The 16,088-nt window shown below is 43.5% G+C and overlaps 1 protein-coding gene across 8 annotated transcripts in view; it reads right to left on the bottom strand.

Moving 5' to 3' along the window:
- Nucleotides 1-16,088, bottom strand: part of LOC109894636 (homeobox-containing protein 1) — a 29,883-nt gene extending 13,795 nt beyond the window's left edge. For 3 of the 8 annotated variants that reach the window (XM_031829128.1, XM_031829131.1, XM_031829132.1), the window contains exons 1-2: nucleotides 15,808-16,088; nucleotides 9,172-9,732 (exon numbers count right to left, since the gene is read on the bottom strand). In XM_031829128.1, coding sequence (XP_031684988.1) covers nucleotides 9,172-9,731 — 560 coding nt within the window. In that variant the 5' untranslated portion in view covers nucleotide 9,732; nucleotides 15,808-16,088. Of the gene's footprint in view, nucleotides 1-9,171; nucleotides 9,733-13,345; nucleotides 13,675-15,072; nucleotides 15,598-15,807 lie in introns of those variants that run through there. The other 5 variants (XM_031829134.1, XM_031829136.1, XM_031829133.1 and 2 more) reach the window with 4 other exon arrangements.

Here is a 16,088-nt window from a genome sequence, read left to right as displayed (position 1 = left end):
AGAGAAAATGTGTGTATGCCAAGTTGTCATTTTGTTTTAATATACTCCTTCAAGACTGTTGGAAAAGCATTCCTCATGAAGCTGGTTGAGAGAATGCCAAGATTGACAGCTTTGAACAAAGGCAAAGGGTAGCTACTTTGATATATTTTTGTTTTTTGGTTACTACATGATGTCATGTGTGTTATTCCATAGTTGATGTCTTCACTATTATTCTAAAATGTAGAAAAAAGTAAAAATAGAGAAAAACCCTTGAATGAGTAATAAACTTTTGACTGGTACTGTATACATAAATATTTAGCTATTATTAGTTTGTCAGTTAAGACTTTTCAGATTTACTCCATTTATACTGAACAAAAATATAAACGTAACATGTAAAGTGTTGGTCGAATGTTTCATGACCTGAAATAAAAGAGCCTGTAATTTTCCATACACACAAAAAGCGTCTCTCAAATTTTGTGCACTAATTTGTTTACATCCCTGTTAGTGAGCATTTCTCCTTTGCCAAGATAATCCATCCACCTGACAGGTGTGGCATATCAAGAAGCTGATTAAAAAGCATGACCATTACACAGGTGCACCTTGTGCTGGGGAATGTAAAATGCCACTAAAATGTGCAGTTGTGTCACACAATGCCACCGAAGTTTTGAGGGAGAGTGCAATTGGCATGCTGACTGCAGGAATGTTCACCAGAGCTGTTGCCAGAGAATTTAATGTTAATTTCTCTACCATAAGCCTCCTCCATAATTTTTGAGAATTTGGCAGTATGACCAACCGGCCTCACAACCACGCCAGCCCAGCACCTCCACATCCGGCTTCTTCACATGTGGGATCATCTAAGGGGTAGCCTAGTGGTTAGAGCGTTGGACTAGTAACCTGAAGGTTGCAAGTTCAAACCCCCGAGCTGACAAGGTACAAATCTGTCGTTCTGCCCCTGAACCTACTGAACCTACTGTTCCTAGGCCGTCATAGAAAATAAGATTTTGTTCTTAACTGACTTGCCTAGTTAAATAAAGGTAAAATAAAAATAAAAAATAAGACCAGCCACCTGAAGAGCTGATGAAACTGTGGGTTTGCACAACCAAATAGTTTCTGCACAAAATGTCAGAAACCTTCTCAGGGAAGCTAATCTGTGTGCTCGTCGTCCTCACCAGGGTCTTGCCCTGACAGCAGTTTGGGGTCGTAACCAACTTCCGTAGGCAAATGCTCACCTTCGATGCATGCTGGAGGTGTACTCTTCTCGGATGAATCCTGGTTTCAACTGTACCGGGCAGATGGCATGTATGGTGGTGAGCGGTTTGCTAATGTCAATGTTGCAAGTATAGTTCCCCGTGGTGTTATGGTATGGGCAGGCATAAGCTACGAACACAATTGCATTTTAAATCAATGGCAATTTGAATGCAAAGAGATACTGTGACGAGATCCTGAGGCCCATTGTCGTGCCATTCATCCGCCGCCTTCACATCATGTTTCAGCATGATAATACACAGCCCCACGATCTTCCATGGCCTGCATACTCACCAGACATTTCACCCATTCAGCATGTGTGGGATCAGGGCCTAACACCCACCACGTGCCAAATGCGGCTAGATTTTGGCATTGGCGGTAAGATGTGTATTTCACTAGCCATGTTGGCGGGTGGTCAGGGCTCCACAGTGCGAGAATTTCACTCGCAATAAGGAATAAAAATAGTCAAGTATTATCATATTTATAGTAAAATAAATGCTGCAGTAGCTGTTTTCTAAGTAATTCTTCCGTTTTGTTCCATAGCTGGTAAAATATTCCCACAAAGACAAAGAACTAGGAATCCTATGTATCCTATCCCAATTCGCACTGCGAAACTGCCTGCCTGGGGGCTGTGTGCACGTGAAGAGCTGCGCACAGGCATAAAGGTTGGTCTAATATACTTGTGTTTCTTGGCTATTTACATTGTTTTGTTCATAAGATAGGTTGTTTTCGATGTTTGAATTTCAACTGCTAGGGAAGAGAAGACAACACCTCTACTAGTCAGACTCAATCATGCCTGCAAAATACATTTGCACATACATGTTATTCATCACCACACTGCTCGCGCCAACAAACGTCTGCGTTGCCAGGCGCTAAAATAGAAGTTGATTCTATTGTGGCGCAGAACACGCTGCAAGTCCTGCCTCTCCCATCTCCTCATTGGCTTTTAGAAGGATATACCCACATGCCAGCTCCTCATTGGTTATACCCACATGGGTGATTGAAAGATGAACTGAGGTCGATTATGGTAATACACCTTATTAGGAAAGTTGCCAATCGCCATATAAAGTCCAAAGAAGAGAAAGCCTGGAAGGAGGAGAGATGACTAGAAACGATTCGGTTGACCATTTGTGTGGATTAATTGTCGGAGTAGAGGACCTTGTGCATTTCAGGTAAAATAACAACTCAATGTGTATATCCCAGGACAAATTAGCTAGCAACAGTAAGCTAGCTAGCTAGCTAGATAAATAGGATAAATTAGATAGCAACAGCAAGCTAGCTAGCTAGATAAATAGGATAAATTAGATAGCAAATGCAAGCTAGCTAGCTAGCTAGATAAATAGGATAAATTAGATAGCAACAGCAAGCTAGCTACATTGCCATAAACATTTAATGCTTTTCGACCTGTCCCCAAATGAATATAATTTGTTCAGAGTTTGTTTTGATATTTCAACCTGCGTGTCCTGATCACATTTGGTGTGGGGGGACAAAATACAATTGCACAGGATGGCGGACGCACGTATGCAAACATGACAGGAGTCACGTTACCATGGTAACATCCCACCCTTAAAGGGGCAGGTGAATATTTTAGTCTCATCTGTGATATGTTTAAAATATATTAAACAATATACCACATTACTTCTTACGGGTAATATATTTCATTTTTTTAGAAACATTACAAAGCACGCTAATCCATGTGTGTGTTTTGTTGGTGTAATTTGAACAGGAAAAAAATGGTTAGCAGCAAAAATATTTGAGTGGCTGGTGGACCAAAAAGTACATTTTAGGCCCTGTTTGGGATGTTCTGTATCTACGTGTATGAGTGTTCCAGTTCCCGTCAATATCCGGCAACTTCGCACAGCCATTGAAGAGGAGTGGGATAACATTCCACAGGCCACAATCAACAGCCTGATCAGCTCTATGCGAAGGAAATGTGTCGCGCTGCATGAGGCAAATGATGGTCACACCAGATACTGACTGGTTTTCTGATACACGCCCCTACCTTTTTATTAAGGCATCTGTGACCAACAGATGCATATCTCTATTCCCAGTCATGTGACATCCATAGATTAGGACCTAATGAATTAATTTAAATTGACTGATTTCATTACAGTATATGAACTGTAACACAGTAAAATCTTTGAAATTGTTGCATTTATATTTTTGTTCAGTATAGTTTCAGTTCCATAAACACATTTCTATTTCCTGTTTATATGATTTAGTTTCAGTGTCAGTTTTAGTGTTACGGACAGACAGCAGCCTGGGAGGCGAGGTGTTGGAGGCATATGGTGTGTTTTTTGTGATGTTACTTCTTGCCACTGGGGGGCACTAATACATCCAGTGATCGGCCAGGACCATAGACATAACATCTCTGTATCGGTGTTATGATGGTGTTTGTGAGAGCATGGGCAGCACCATTGAGTCCTTCTCCATCTGAAAGTTAAATTTTCTTCTTCACAAGTAAAATTCATTGGCTGATCCCTCCTGATCTGTCACGACTCCAACCAATGGAAGTCCCTAAATAAAATGGTATAAGTACTCAATGGCACTGCCATGGCTAACGTTGGCTTTTGGCCAATAGAGGACTCACAACTCCATGTCCACGACATAGGTTTGGTTATGTTTAAATTATAAATCAATCCTAACGTGACTTGGATTTAAAGGTTAGACTGGTGCAAGAGAAATGGTGGAAGGAAACTCCTGCCCATGTTTACACCAATCCAATGTTGTTGTGTTTTTACTTTAGTGGATGAATCATCATGTATCTTTACCTGACGGAAAGAAAGGGGTGGGGGGTGGGGGGAGGGGGAATAAACTAATGAAGTCATGTCACATGACCATGTTATGTTTCTGTAATATTAAACATTTATCACTAACTAACCCCTTCCTACAGGGTTAATACAAACAGTATCACTAACTAACCCCTTCCTACAGGGTTAATACAAACAGTATCACTAACTAACCCCTTCCTACAGGGTTAATACAAACAGTATCACTAACTAACCCCTTCCTACAGGGTTAATACAAACAGTATCACTAACTAACCCCTTCCTACAGGGTTAATACAAACAGTATCACTAACTAACCCCTTCCTACAGGGTTAATACAAACATTATCACTAACTAACCCCTTCCTACAGGGTTAATACAAACATTATCACTAACTAACCCCTTCCTACAGGGTTAATACAAACAGTATCACTAACTAACCCCTTCCTACAGGGTTAATACAAACAGTATCACTAACTAACCCCTTCCTACAGGGTTAATACAAACAGTATCACTAACTAACCCCTTCCTACTGGGTTAATACAAACAGTATCACTAACTAACCCCTTCCTACAGGGTTAATACAAACAGTATCACTAACTAACCCCTTCCTACAGGGTTAATACAAACAGTATCACTAACTAACCCCTTCCTACAGGGTTAATACAAACAGTATCACTAACTAACCCATTCCTACAGGGTTAATACAAACAGTATCACTAACTAACCCATTCCTACAGGGTTAATACAAACAGTATCATTTACTAACCCCTTCCTACAGGGTTAATACAAACAGTATCACTAACTAACCCCTTCCTACAGGGTTAATACAAACAGTATCACTAACTAACCCCTTCCTACAGGGTTAATACAAACAGTATCACTAACTAACCCCTTCCAACAGGGTTAATAAAAACAGTATCACTAACTAACCCCTTCCTACAGGGTTAATACAAACAGTATCACTAACTAACCCCTTCCTACAGGGTTAATATAAACAGTATCACTAACTAACCCCTTCCTACAGGGTTAATACAAACAGTATCACTAACTAACCCCTTCCTACAGGGTTAATACAAACAGTATCACTAACTAACCCCTTCCTACAGGGTTAATACAAACATCACTAACTAACCCCTTCCTACAGGGTTAATACAAACAGTATCACTAACTAACCCCTTCCTACAGGGTTAATACAAACAGTATCACTAACTAACCCCTTCCTACAGGGTTAATACAAACAGTATCACTAAGTAACCCCTTCCAACAGGGTTAATAAAAACAGTATCACTAACTAACCCCTTCCTACAGGGTTAATACAAACATCACTAACTAACCCCTTCCTACAGGGTTAATACAAACAGTATCACTAACTAACCCCTTCCTACAGGGTTAATACAAACAGTATCACTAACTAACCCCTTCCTACAGGGTTAATACAAACAGTATCACTAAGTAACCCCTTCCAACAGGGTTAATAAAAACAGTATCACTAACTAACCCCTTCCTACAGGGTTAATACAAACAGTATCACTAACTAACCCCTTCCTACAGGGTTAATACAAACAGTATCACTAACTAACCCCTTCCTACAGGGTTAATACAAACAGTATCACTAACTAACCCCTTCCTACAGGGTTAATACAAACAGTATCACTAACTAACCCCTTCCTACAGGGTTAATACAAACAGTATCACTAACTAACCCCTTCCTACAGGGTTAATACAAACAGTATCACTAACTAACCCATTCCTACAGGGTTAATACAAACAGTATCACTAACTAACCCATTCCTACAGGGTTAATACAAACAGTATCACTAACTAACCCCTTCCTACAGGGTTAATACAAACAGTATCACTAACTAACCCCTTCCTACAGGGTTAATACAAACAGTATCACTAACTAACCCCTTCCTACAGGGTTAATACAAACAGTATCACTAACTAACCCCTTCCTACAGGGTTAATACAAACAGTATCACTAACTAACCCCTTCCTACAGGGTTAATACAAACAGTATCACTAACTAACCCCTTCCAACAGGGTTAATACAAACAGTATCACTAACTAACCCCTTCCTACAGGGTTAATACAAACAGTATCACTAACTAACCCCTTCCTACAGGGTTAATACAAACAGTATCACTAACTAACCCCTTCCTACAGGGTTAATACAAACAGTATCACTAACTAACCCCTTCCTACAGGGTTAATACAAACAGTATCACTAACTAACCCCTTCCTACAGGGTTAATACAAACAGTATCACTAACTAACCCCTTCCTACAGGGTTAATATAAACAGTATCACTAACTAACCCCTTCCTACAGGGTTAATACAAACAGTATCACTAACTAACCCCTTCCTACAGGGTTAATATAAACAGTATCACTAACTAACCCCTTCCTACAGGGTTAATATAAACAGTATCACTAACTAACCCCTTCCTACAGGGTTAATACAAACAGTATCACTAACTAACCCCTTCCTACAGGGTTAATATAAACAGTATCACTAACTAACCCCTTCCTACAGGGTTAATAAAAAAACAGTATCACTAACTAACCCCTTCCAACAGGGTTAATACAAACAGTATCACTAACTAACCCCTTCCTACAGGGTTAATACAAACAGTATCACTAACTAACCCCTTCCTACAGGGTTAATACAAACAGTATCACTAACTAACCCCTTCCTACAGGGTTAATACAAACAGTATCACTAACTAACCCCTTCCTACAGGGTTAATACAAACAGTATCACTAACTAACCCCTTCCTACAGGGTTAATACAAACAGTATCACTAACTAACCCCTTCCTACAGGGTTAATACAAACAGTATCACTAACTAACCCCTTCCTACAGGGTTAATATAAACAGTATCACTAACTAACCCCTTCCTACAGGGTTAATACAAACAGTATCACTAACTAACCCCTTCCTACAGGGTTAATATAAACAGTATCACTAACTAACCCCTTCCTACAGGGTTAATATAAACAGTATCACTAACTAACCCCTTCCTACAGGGTTAATACAAACAGTATCACTAACTAACCCCTTCCTACAGTTGGTCGTTGGGTTTCTCAAGCCTGACGGCAGTTGTCCACAGACACAGAATATTCTCTCCACGAACACTTGGGATGCAGGGGCACAGCTTTCAATAACCAGCCATCCTTGCCTCCCCCCCCCCCCCCCCCCCCCCCTTTACCTTTTCCAGGTATTTCGACACTTAATGCTCTGTCAGTCTGAACCTTTGGCTGGACAGTGACTCAGACACAATCTTCAATGAGAGGAAGCTATAATTCTGAAGCACTGTGGCTGAGATGCTTGCTAGATTCATCGTGTTGGCATCTTCCTGGTGTCCTGCCGCTCCACGGCTGTACCCTCTAATTTTCTGAAGTACAAAATACTCAGTGACATCATCTCTGTTGAGCGAAGTGCCAGAGACACACTTGGGTCCATCAGGCAAGCTGCTCCAGGGGTTGGATAGAAGTTGGCTACCAGAGGAGTCAGTATGCACAGTGACTTCAGGAGGACCTGTGCAAACCGTTTTGCAACAGTAGTTGACTGCAAGTGTGCCTCAAGGTTGAGAAGGCACACCACCACATCAGACAGCGACTGGATGTCAGTTTGGATTCGCGAAAGGCTCCAGCAACTTCACAAGCTGTTCTAGCTTGGCCCAGTCACGCTCCGTGCTCGCCCTCAGATTTCTTCCCTGTTAGCTGGTGATTGCTAGTGATACACAAGCTAGGCCTATTTGAAACATTGGCATCTAGAAAACACTAGAAACACAGAAACAACACTTTAGAAGAACAGAACTATAACTAAACATCATTTATGGTTGTGTGTGATTGTCAGAGTGAAAGTGACAAAAGACAGAACGTGAGCCGAGAGGGAGGGGGGAGAGAGCGAGAGGGGGGGAGAGAGCGAGAGGGGGGGAGAGAGCGAGAGAGGAGAATGAGAGCGAGAGTGAGTGGAGAGCGAGGGGCAGAGCGCGAGAGGGGGAGAGAGAGAGCGAGAGAGGAGAGCGAGGGGCGGAGAGCGAGGGGCGGAGAGAGAGCGAGAGGGGAAGAGGAGAATGAGAGCGAGAGTGAGTGGAGAGCGAGGGGCAGAGAGCGAGAGGGGGAGGGGGAGAGCGAGAGAGAGGAGAGTGAGGGGTGGAGAGCGAGAGGGGATAATGAGAGCGAGAGTGAGTGGAGAGCGAGGGGCGGAGAGCGAGAGGGGGAGAGAGAGCGAGAGTGAGTGGAGAGCGAGGGGCGGAGAGCGAGAGGGGGAGAGAGAGCGAGAGGGAGAGAGAGCGAGAGCGAGAGAGGGTGGGCGAGAGAGAGCGAGAGGGGGAGAGAGAGCGAGAGGGGGAGCGAGAGAGGGGGGGGCGAGAGAGAGCGAGAGGCGGGAGAGCGAGAGGCGGGGGAGCGAGAGAGAGCGAGAGGCGGGGGAGCCGAGAGAGAGCGAGAGGTGGGGGAGCGAGAGAGAGGCGGGGGAGCGAGAGAGAGGCGGGGGAGCGAGAGGGGGAGAGAGAGCGAGAGGGGGAGAGAGAGAGCGAGAGGGGGAGAGAGGGGGGGAGAGAGCGAGAGGCGGGGGAGTCTGTGAAAACACTAGAACCACACACACACTTTCTTCTGTCTGTCGATACACTGTCTTCTCATTTACATTTATATTGATTCCTCTTCATTGAAAACGTGAGAGAATCAGAGGCAGCGCTGAGCTGCCAGAAATTCATTGCCATTTTTCTCTCCTTCCCTTTCATTTTCATCACTCCATCTAGATCAATACTGACTGTATCACTGCGAACAACACACAATACCAAAGAGCAGCGAAAAGGTTGATGGACAGGGCGTGTGTGTGTGTGTGTGACTGATGTGGTGCCTATGTTTAGAGACAGGTGTCACCTAATGCATTACTAAACTCTGGGCTCAGGATCCAGTTCACTAGAAAACTTTAAAAAACCCAAACAAAAATGAGGATTCTTATTAAGACACGTCGAGGTAGTGTAACACGTCGAGGTCGTGTAACACGTTGAGGTAGTGTAACACGTCGAGGTAGTGTAACACGTCGAGGTCGTGTAACACGTTGAGGTAGTGTAACACGTCGAGGTCGTGTAAAATGTAGTTTGTTTGGTTCTCATGTTGTGCCTATTGATGTGTTCAGAAAAAAACAGGCTCCTCCTCCTCACCTCAGGAGTTCCTCAACTTTGTCGTCCACGTCTAGTTCCTCCTCGCTGGCCTCAAACCCGTAGCCGCTCCCCGTCACGCCGCCACTCACCGCGCCTACACTGTCAGGAAACCGTGGTGGAGACAACTTCCCGTTCGTCACGGCAACCAGCTCATCGCCGCCACCAACCCCATGCCCGTTCTGCGCCACCACTGCCATAGCAACCGGGTCGGAGACAACCGCCGGAGGGGGCGGTGACATATCATAGTTGTTGCTAGGTGACGGCGACAGGCCATTCCCGCCACTTCCACTCCCATTCTCCAGGTAACCAGTCTGTGTGGCGGTCGTGGACGTTGATGAGGACGCCAAAGAAGATGTTGAATTAGTGTTGTAATTGGGCGTCGGTCCCTGATAGGCGGGCTGGGGACGGCGTCCGAACTTGTGTCCGTGCTGGTGATCCAGTCTTTCCAGGATGTCCAGGGCGTGGAGGAGCTCTGGCTTGGTCATCCCTGTCCTCCTCAGCCGCTGGAGCAGGTCAATCTGCTCAATGGTGAAACGAGGCTCGTCGGTATACCGAGACATCCTGGAGAGGGAGAGAGGAGAAGGGTTTAGATGGAGTGAGAGAAAAGAGTTTAGATAGGATGAATGGAGAAAGGAGGAGAGAGGGACAAGACTGTGGATGATACATTCAGGGATTGATGGATGTTTTGAGAGATGGGGGCTGTTGCTGTATTGTATATACCCCTGTCCAGAAAACTACTACCATCCCTTAGGCCCTGCCTGGTATACATCCAGAAAACTACTACCATCCCTTAGGCCCTGCCTGGTACACATCCAGAAAACTACTACCATCCCCTAGGCCCTGCCTGGTATACATCCAGAAAACTACTACCATCCCTTAGGCCCTGCCTGGTACACATCCAGAAAACTACTACCATCCCCTAGGCCCTGCCTGGTACACATCCAGAAAACTACTACCATCCCTTAGGCCCTGCCTGGTACACATCCAGAAAACTGCTGCATAGACATAAGACATGTTGACATAACCTATTATTATGGGGGAGACCATGGCAGCTCTTACAAAAGACTACACTGAGACACATATGCTCATCAGCAGCATGCTTAGTGAAGACTGGTTCAGGAGCTGCAGCACAGACATTAAATGGATTATTCTACCAACACACACAGACAGACAGAGACAGACTTAGATAGTGTGAACAGGGGGAGGAGGGTGAGAGATGGAAATAGAAAGAGAGCAAAATGTATGTGTGAGAGAGAGAAAGAGCTGACAGAGAACACATGCATAAGAGAGAGAAAGATTGAGAGGCGAAAGGGAGGGGGTTAAGAGAGAGTGTGACTTGGGAAAAATGCCAAGAAAAATCTCTGTCCCAAGCGGCCAACCTCCACATTTTCCCTTTAAAAGAGAGCGGGGATGAGTCATAGGACAGTGTATAGGATATCAGATAGACAAGTACATACAGTATTGTGCCAAACATACATACACAGCCAGGACACACACACACACACACATTAAAAAGCGCAGTACAGTTCAAACAGGCAGACAGAAACAGACAGGGTCAAAAACAGTAGAGGACACACAACCACAGGCGCAGGTGCAGGTGCACAGAAACATGCATGGACATATGTGCGCACACACACACAGGCTAGTGTCTAGACCTACTGAATGAAGGCTAGTGTCTAGGCCTACTGAATGAAGGCTAGTGTCTAGGCCTACTGGATGAAGGCTAGTGTCTAGACCTACTGAATGAAGGCTAGTGTCTAGGCCTACTGAATGAAGGCTAGTGTCTAGGCCTACTGAATGAAGGCTAGTGTCTAGGCCTACTGAATGAAGGCTAGTGTCTAGGCCTACTGAATGAAGGCTAGTGTCTAGACCTACTGAATGAAGGCTAGTGTCTAGACCTACTGAATGAAGGCTAGTGTCTAGACCTACTGAATGAAGGCTAGTGTCTAGACCTACTGAATGAAGGCTAGTGTCTAGACCTACTGAATGAAGGCTGGTGGAAAAAGACTTAGTCTTAATCCATATTACACAATAGTGACAAAGATAACGAACCCAAGATAGACAACAGCCTGTCGTTTCCAATGGGAGCAAATTAATTATAGTAGGCAGAACAAGCAAGGTGGGCAGAGCCGAGCACGGGCTAGCGAGATCCTATATGCCGCGTTCTAGCATGTATTCCCATATTTCCGGGATTTCCTACTCTGAAGTGCGGGTGTACAAATAATTCAATTCACCCTTGCACGCCTTCTAAACAATAGCATTTTTAGAAACTTTCGCAAAGTCTACAAAACTTAGTCCACTTTGTTTGTAATAGATTCTAGTTTGGGGGAAATAAAACTGCATTGAGATCAAATGCATCATAGATGACAAAATGTGAAGAATGTTGGCAAAAATCCATCTCGCTCCATACTCTCCCACTGCCAGCCACTGGGATTCCCCTCATCACCATATTCAGTAGTGAGTGGAAATGCAAACCAGATTCTTTAGATTTATACATCCGGTGAAGCATCTGTCTCATTGTTCTATCTGTGCTAATGAGACCTGCATATAGCCTATATGTTATGTACAGCCTTATACAACACACCAAAACCTACCATATATGTTCTGCTCTAGCCCCGTGCAAACTCACCTGACACAACTAATAAATTAACTGGGCTAATCATCAAGGGCTTGACTAGTTGAATCAGGTGTGCCAGCTAGGTGTGGGCAGGAACAAATAGAAGAAACCATAAGAAACAATTATAGTCAGTCAGTCTGCAATTGACAATCCCTGGGCTGGAGTCAAGCTGCTGCTCCTTGGTTCAGTAAAACAAGTTTCTCCACAGATCTTTAACTCCCTGACCTTCCCGTCTTCCTCTGGTGCAGAGGCTCTGGGGAGGACAGAGGTTTAATACTGCTGAGTTGACTAGCACTGGTCAATTATCTTTATAAATCTCTACTCAGCAGAAAGACCGGAGGGAGAGAGGGATGAAGGGCGGCGTGAAGAGAGAGAGAGAAATCTATGCCCTGAGAGCCTCATGGCTTTTAAAAAGTTTGTGTGTCAGAACACACTCAGCAGAAAAAACAAAGTCTTACACATGTACTGAGCATGTTTGAGTATGACTGGGAGACTTATACTACACAAGTGGATGCAACTATTAGCATATTCTGAATGTGAAACCATAGATGCGATAAAGGGGTCAATGGAACTCAACCCAAGCAATAGAAATGCCATGGAAACGCGTGGGGGAAAGATCCAGCATCTCCTCATTGCCCCCCAGCACAATGATCCTACATTTAGGCTATTGTTTCTGTGTGTATTTCACACCATGTTGAGGCAAACCATTTGAGTTGTAATGCTTGTATGGATGTCAACCCCAATACATGTTCATGTCATCGTCACCAATCAACTGCATTGCAGTTAAAAAACGACTTGGACTACCACCACAGATTTCTGTATGCTAGCTATGCTACCAGCTCATATGAATGAGAGTTAGCATTTAGCAGTCACTTCTTCTAAACCTGAAAAGTAACAACTTCTAAATGATATGCAGTGAAAACAGCCAAACATATCAAAATGGGACTTTAGTAACCACATTGTTGGTCTGTACAATACATCAATCATGACTGATTGTGAGATCAGATTGGTTGAACGTGCGCCAATCCGGCGTCCTTCTCTCCCCCACGGTCTGCATTCCACTGACCTCTTTGCATCTATTGTACCATGTTTGTGCTGGAAAGCAAAAGAAAGCAAAAGATCGTAGCCTGGTCCCAGATCTGTTTGTGCCATCATTCCAACTGTTTGGCATGACAAGGAGTTGAAAGGAGTGGCATGATGGCACGAAAAGACTGGTACACAAGCTAAAAGAGCTTAGCCTGAAGCTACACATTTTTCCATGCCTAATAAACCATTCCAAGCTTGTAAACTGTTTAGTTGAATCATTAGGACCCCTGGAAAAGAGTAGGTGCCAGGAAGATGTATTTAGCCAGATGTGGAAGGTAGCCACTAGCTAGTAGCTTCACAGCAAATGGCAAACTTTCCCTCACTCCCTGTGCCTAGAAACCTTATGGGTTACCAGGTACCTGGAGAAAGGTGGATACTGGGGTGTATTTATTATACACCCTCTTCCAACTAAAACAGTTTACAGTTTAGGAACCAATGGAAGCAAACGGAACGAAACGGGGAGAGACCTACCTGAATCTGTCCAATAGAAACTCTTGTTTTCAGTGCAAAACGTTTTCCTTTTGGAGTAAACGGTTTCTGTTGCAAAACAGAATCGGTGTAATGAAAGGGCCTACACCGCTGGTGAATTTGGTGTCTGTCTGTACTGTGGTTTTGTATTGCGAACACTGACTGCTAATCTTGTCTTGCAACACAGAGCCTACACAGGGAAATGCAATGGGTAACCCGAGTAATGATATACAACTTTGGACTAGAAGAAGCATGTGCATGCTTAACTAGGGAGACTCAAACATTGACCAGAGTTGGAACAGTTTACTGTCATCCAAAAACAAGTAATTAGTTTAATCAATGAGAAGCAAACATTTGACAAGTCAATCTTTAGCTTGTGGTTGTAGTTAATCCAACCTATTTCCCCTGTTAGGGTTGCTTACTTTCAGAAGCTATAGTCAAATGCCTCAAAGTATGTGATGAGAGTGCATAATGTATAAAATAGAATGTTTTATTTCCAAGGGGTGTCAGTTTGGTATCAGGTGCGTGTCTAGATTAAAATTAAGTGGGGGCTTTCAACATGGTGACTCAAATGACAATCACAGTGAATCGACAGGGAAAGGAACGCCCATGCATCATATGGCACGGCCGATACACTCAATCGCACGTGAACAATCTAATAACTCAAACACAGTCCAGACAGTTATGCAATGCAAAAACCATATGTATAACCTGTAGATAAACAGCAAGCAAACACCCCAGGGGTAAGAGTTGACAACTGTTTGCTAAGTGTTTGGGGACAGGAGGGGTGTTCAATCACGGTCCAGCTCTAGCTTACTTAGCCAACCTTTGCAAATAGTTCATGTCAAACAGAACTATCTAACCAGTTGAGTATGGCATGGTTTGTGTTCAAAATTCATGTTGCTAGCTAGTGATCTAATTAGTTGAGTATGGTTGTTCAATGACAAATAGCTACAGGATACAGTTAATTACTAGCTAGTTAGTTAGCTTGACAAATATATAAACTAATGTTGTAGCCACCGATGGAACAATGACACAGATATTTCACCGGATGTGTAAATGTGAAGCATCCTCTTGGCGTTTCCACTCACCACCAAATATGGTAGTGACAGGAAGCCCACTGTCCGGCAGTGGGAGAAGATGGAACGAGATGGATTTAGGCAGAAATTCTGCAAATGTTCTCATCGATGAAACATTTTCTCAATACAGTGCTGTTCCCCAAACTAAAATCTGCTGGACCAAGTTTTGTAAACATTACGCTTTACAAAGTTTTTTTTATTTTTTAAATCACATTGTTTAGAAGGACTGCAAAGGGAAATGTAGTTATTGCACACGCGAACTTCACAGAGTCCGCGTTCCCTAACGAAAATATGCGGATACATGCGAGAACACATAAATAATATCTCGCTAGCTCGTGCTTGGTTCTGCACACTATGACTCATTTGGTCTTATTGGAAATGACAGGCTGTGATCTATCTTGGTTTAGTTATACAAATCTTTGTTGCAGCTATGACATCTCGCTAGTTAGCTAACTAGTAATATTTAAAACCTCTATAGAGCAAGCAGACTTTTCCAACGACTTCATAAAAGCTGACCTGGCATTAGCTATAAAGTGACCACTGACAAAGACCAATCTAACAATGGATAGAAGGCAAGACCAGGGATGTATTCTTTACGCAAATTCTGTTACAACACGTTTATTAAACGGAACAAAACGGGGAGGGACTTACCTGAATTTGTCCAATATAAACTCTTGTTTTGCTCCGTTTGCTTCTTAAAAACAGTAAATGGTTTACTTAATGAATATGCACCACCATTCTAGCCAATGAGAGGACACAATGCATGTGAACAGGACACAGATCGATAGAGAGGCCTCATCTTTGTATCTATCTGTGACATTATAGCATCTCCCTTTTTAAAGTAGTCCATTTTCTTCTTCATTGGCTGATAGCTCCTAATTCATAGGAATCCCCACCCAGTTGACTACTTTTAAAATGGTGAAAGCTCTCAATAGCAATGTCCATGCTAAAACTGGTTATATCCATGATGAGTCTGTCTCTATGACAACAGACACAACTCCAATATAAAGTCATTTTTTCCAAATTACCGAAATGCCACGTGAGGCCACTTATATCAATGCATTCGTAACAACCTAACCACTACGAAATGTCTAATATATTACAAAAAAGTCTCACGTAGCAAATTAACAATTAAATGTTTTGTTGACCAAATTCGACACTCATTGACCTCCAAAGACAAATTCTTTACTTCGTGGGCTTATTTTCGTGGACAGATGTTGGGCGGAGTAAAACCTCTCGCCCCTCCTCTACCACTGACCAGCAACGCTTAGCTAGCTAGCTATTAAAGTTAGCTTGCTGACTAGCATTGGGACCAGTGCCAATGACTGCGGGCGAGCCTGCAGAAATACTAGTTATGCTAGCTAACTCACTAGCTGCAAGTCGTACCTTGATCTTAGAATCTAGGGCCCCCGTCCACGACAGCATTTAATAACCCGGTGTTAAATTGGTCCTCGCGACAAGTCCTCTTCTATATCCCCGACACGGGAACAGGCACCAGACGGTTTTCACAATGACAGCCGCCCTCCTCTAGTCTGCTAAATTCATTTCGTGGCGAGATTGATGTGCCTTTGTCTGTCTGACAGTGGCCATATTGACATAGAAAGCGGGGTGAGGTTTCCTGGGATTCGTAGTTTTGGAAATTGCTGTTGCAGCAACGTCCCAGAAAC

This window comes from Oncorhynchus kisutch, linkage group LG7, assembly GCF_002021735.2.
Source record: "Oncorhynchus kisutch isolate 150728-3 linkage group LG7, Okis_V2, whole genome shotgun sequence".
Classification (NCBI taxonomy): domain Eukaryota; kingdom Metazoa; phylum Chordata; class Actinopteri; order Salmoniformes; family Salmonidae; genus Oncorhynchus; species Oncorhynchus kisutch.
Note: the sequence above shows the minus strand (reverse complement) of the source record. Positions and strands in the feature narration are given on the sequence as shown.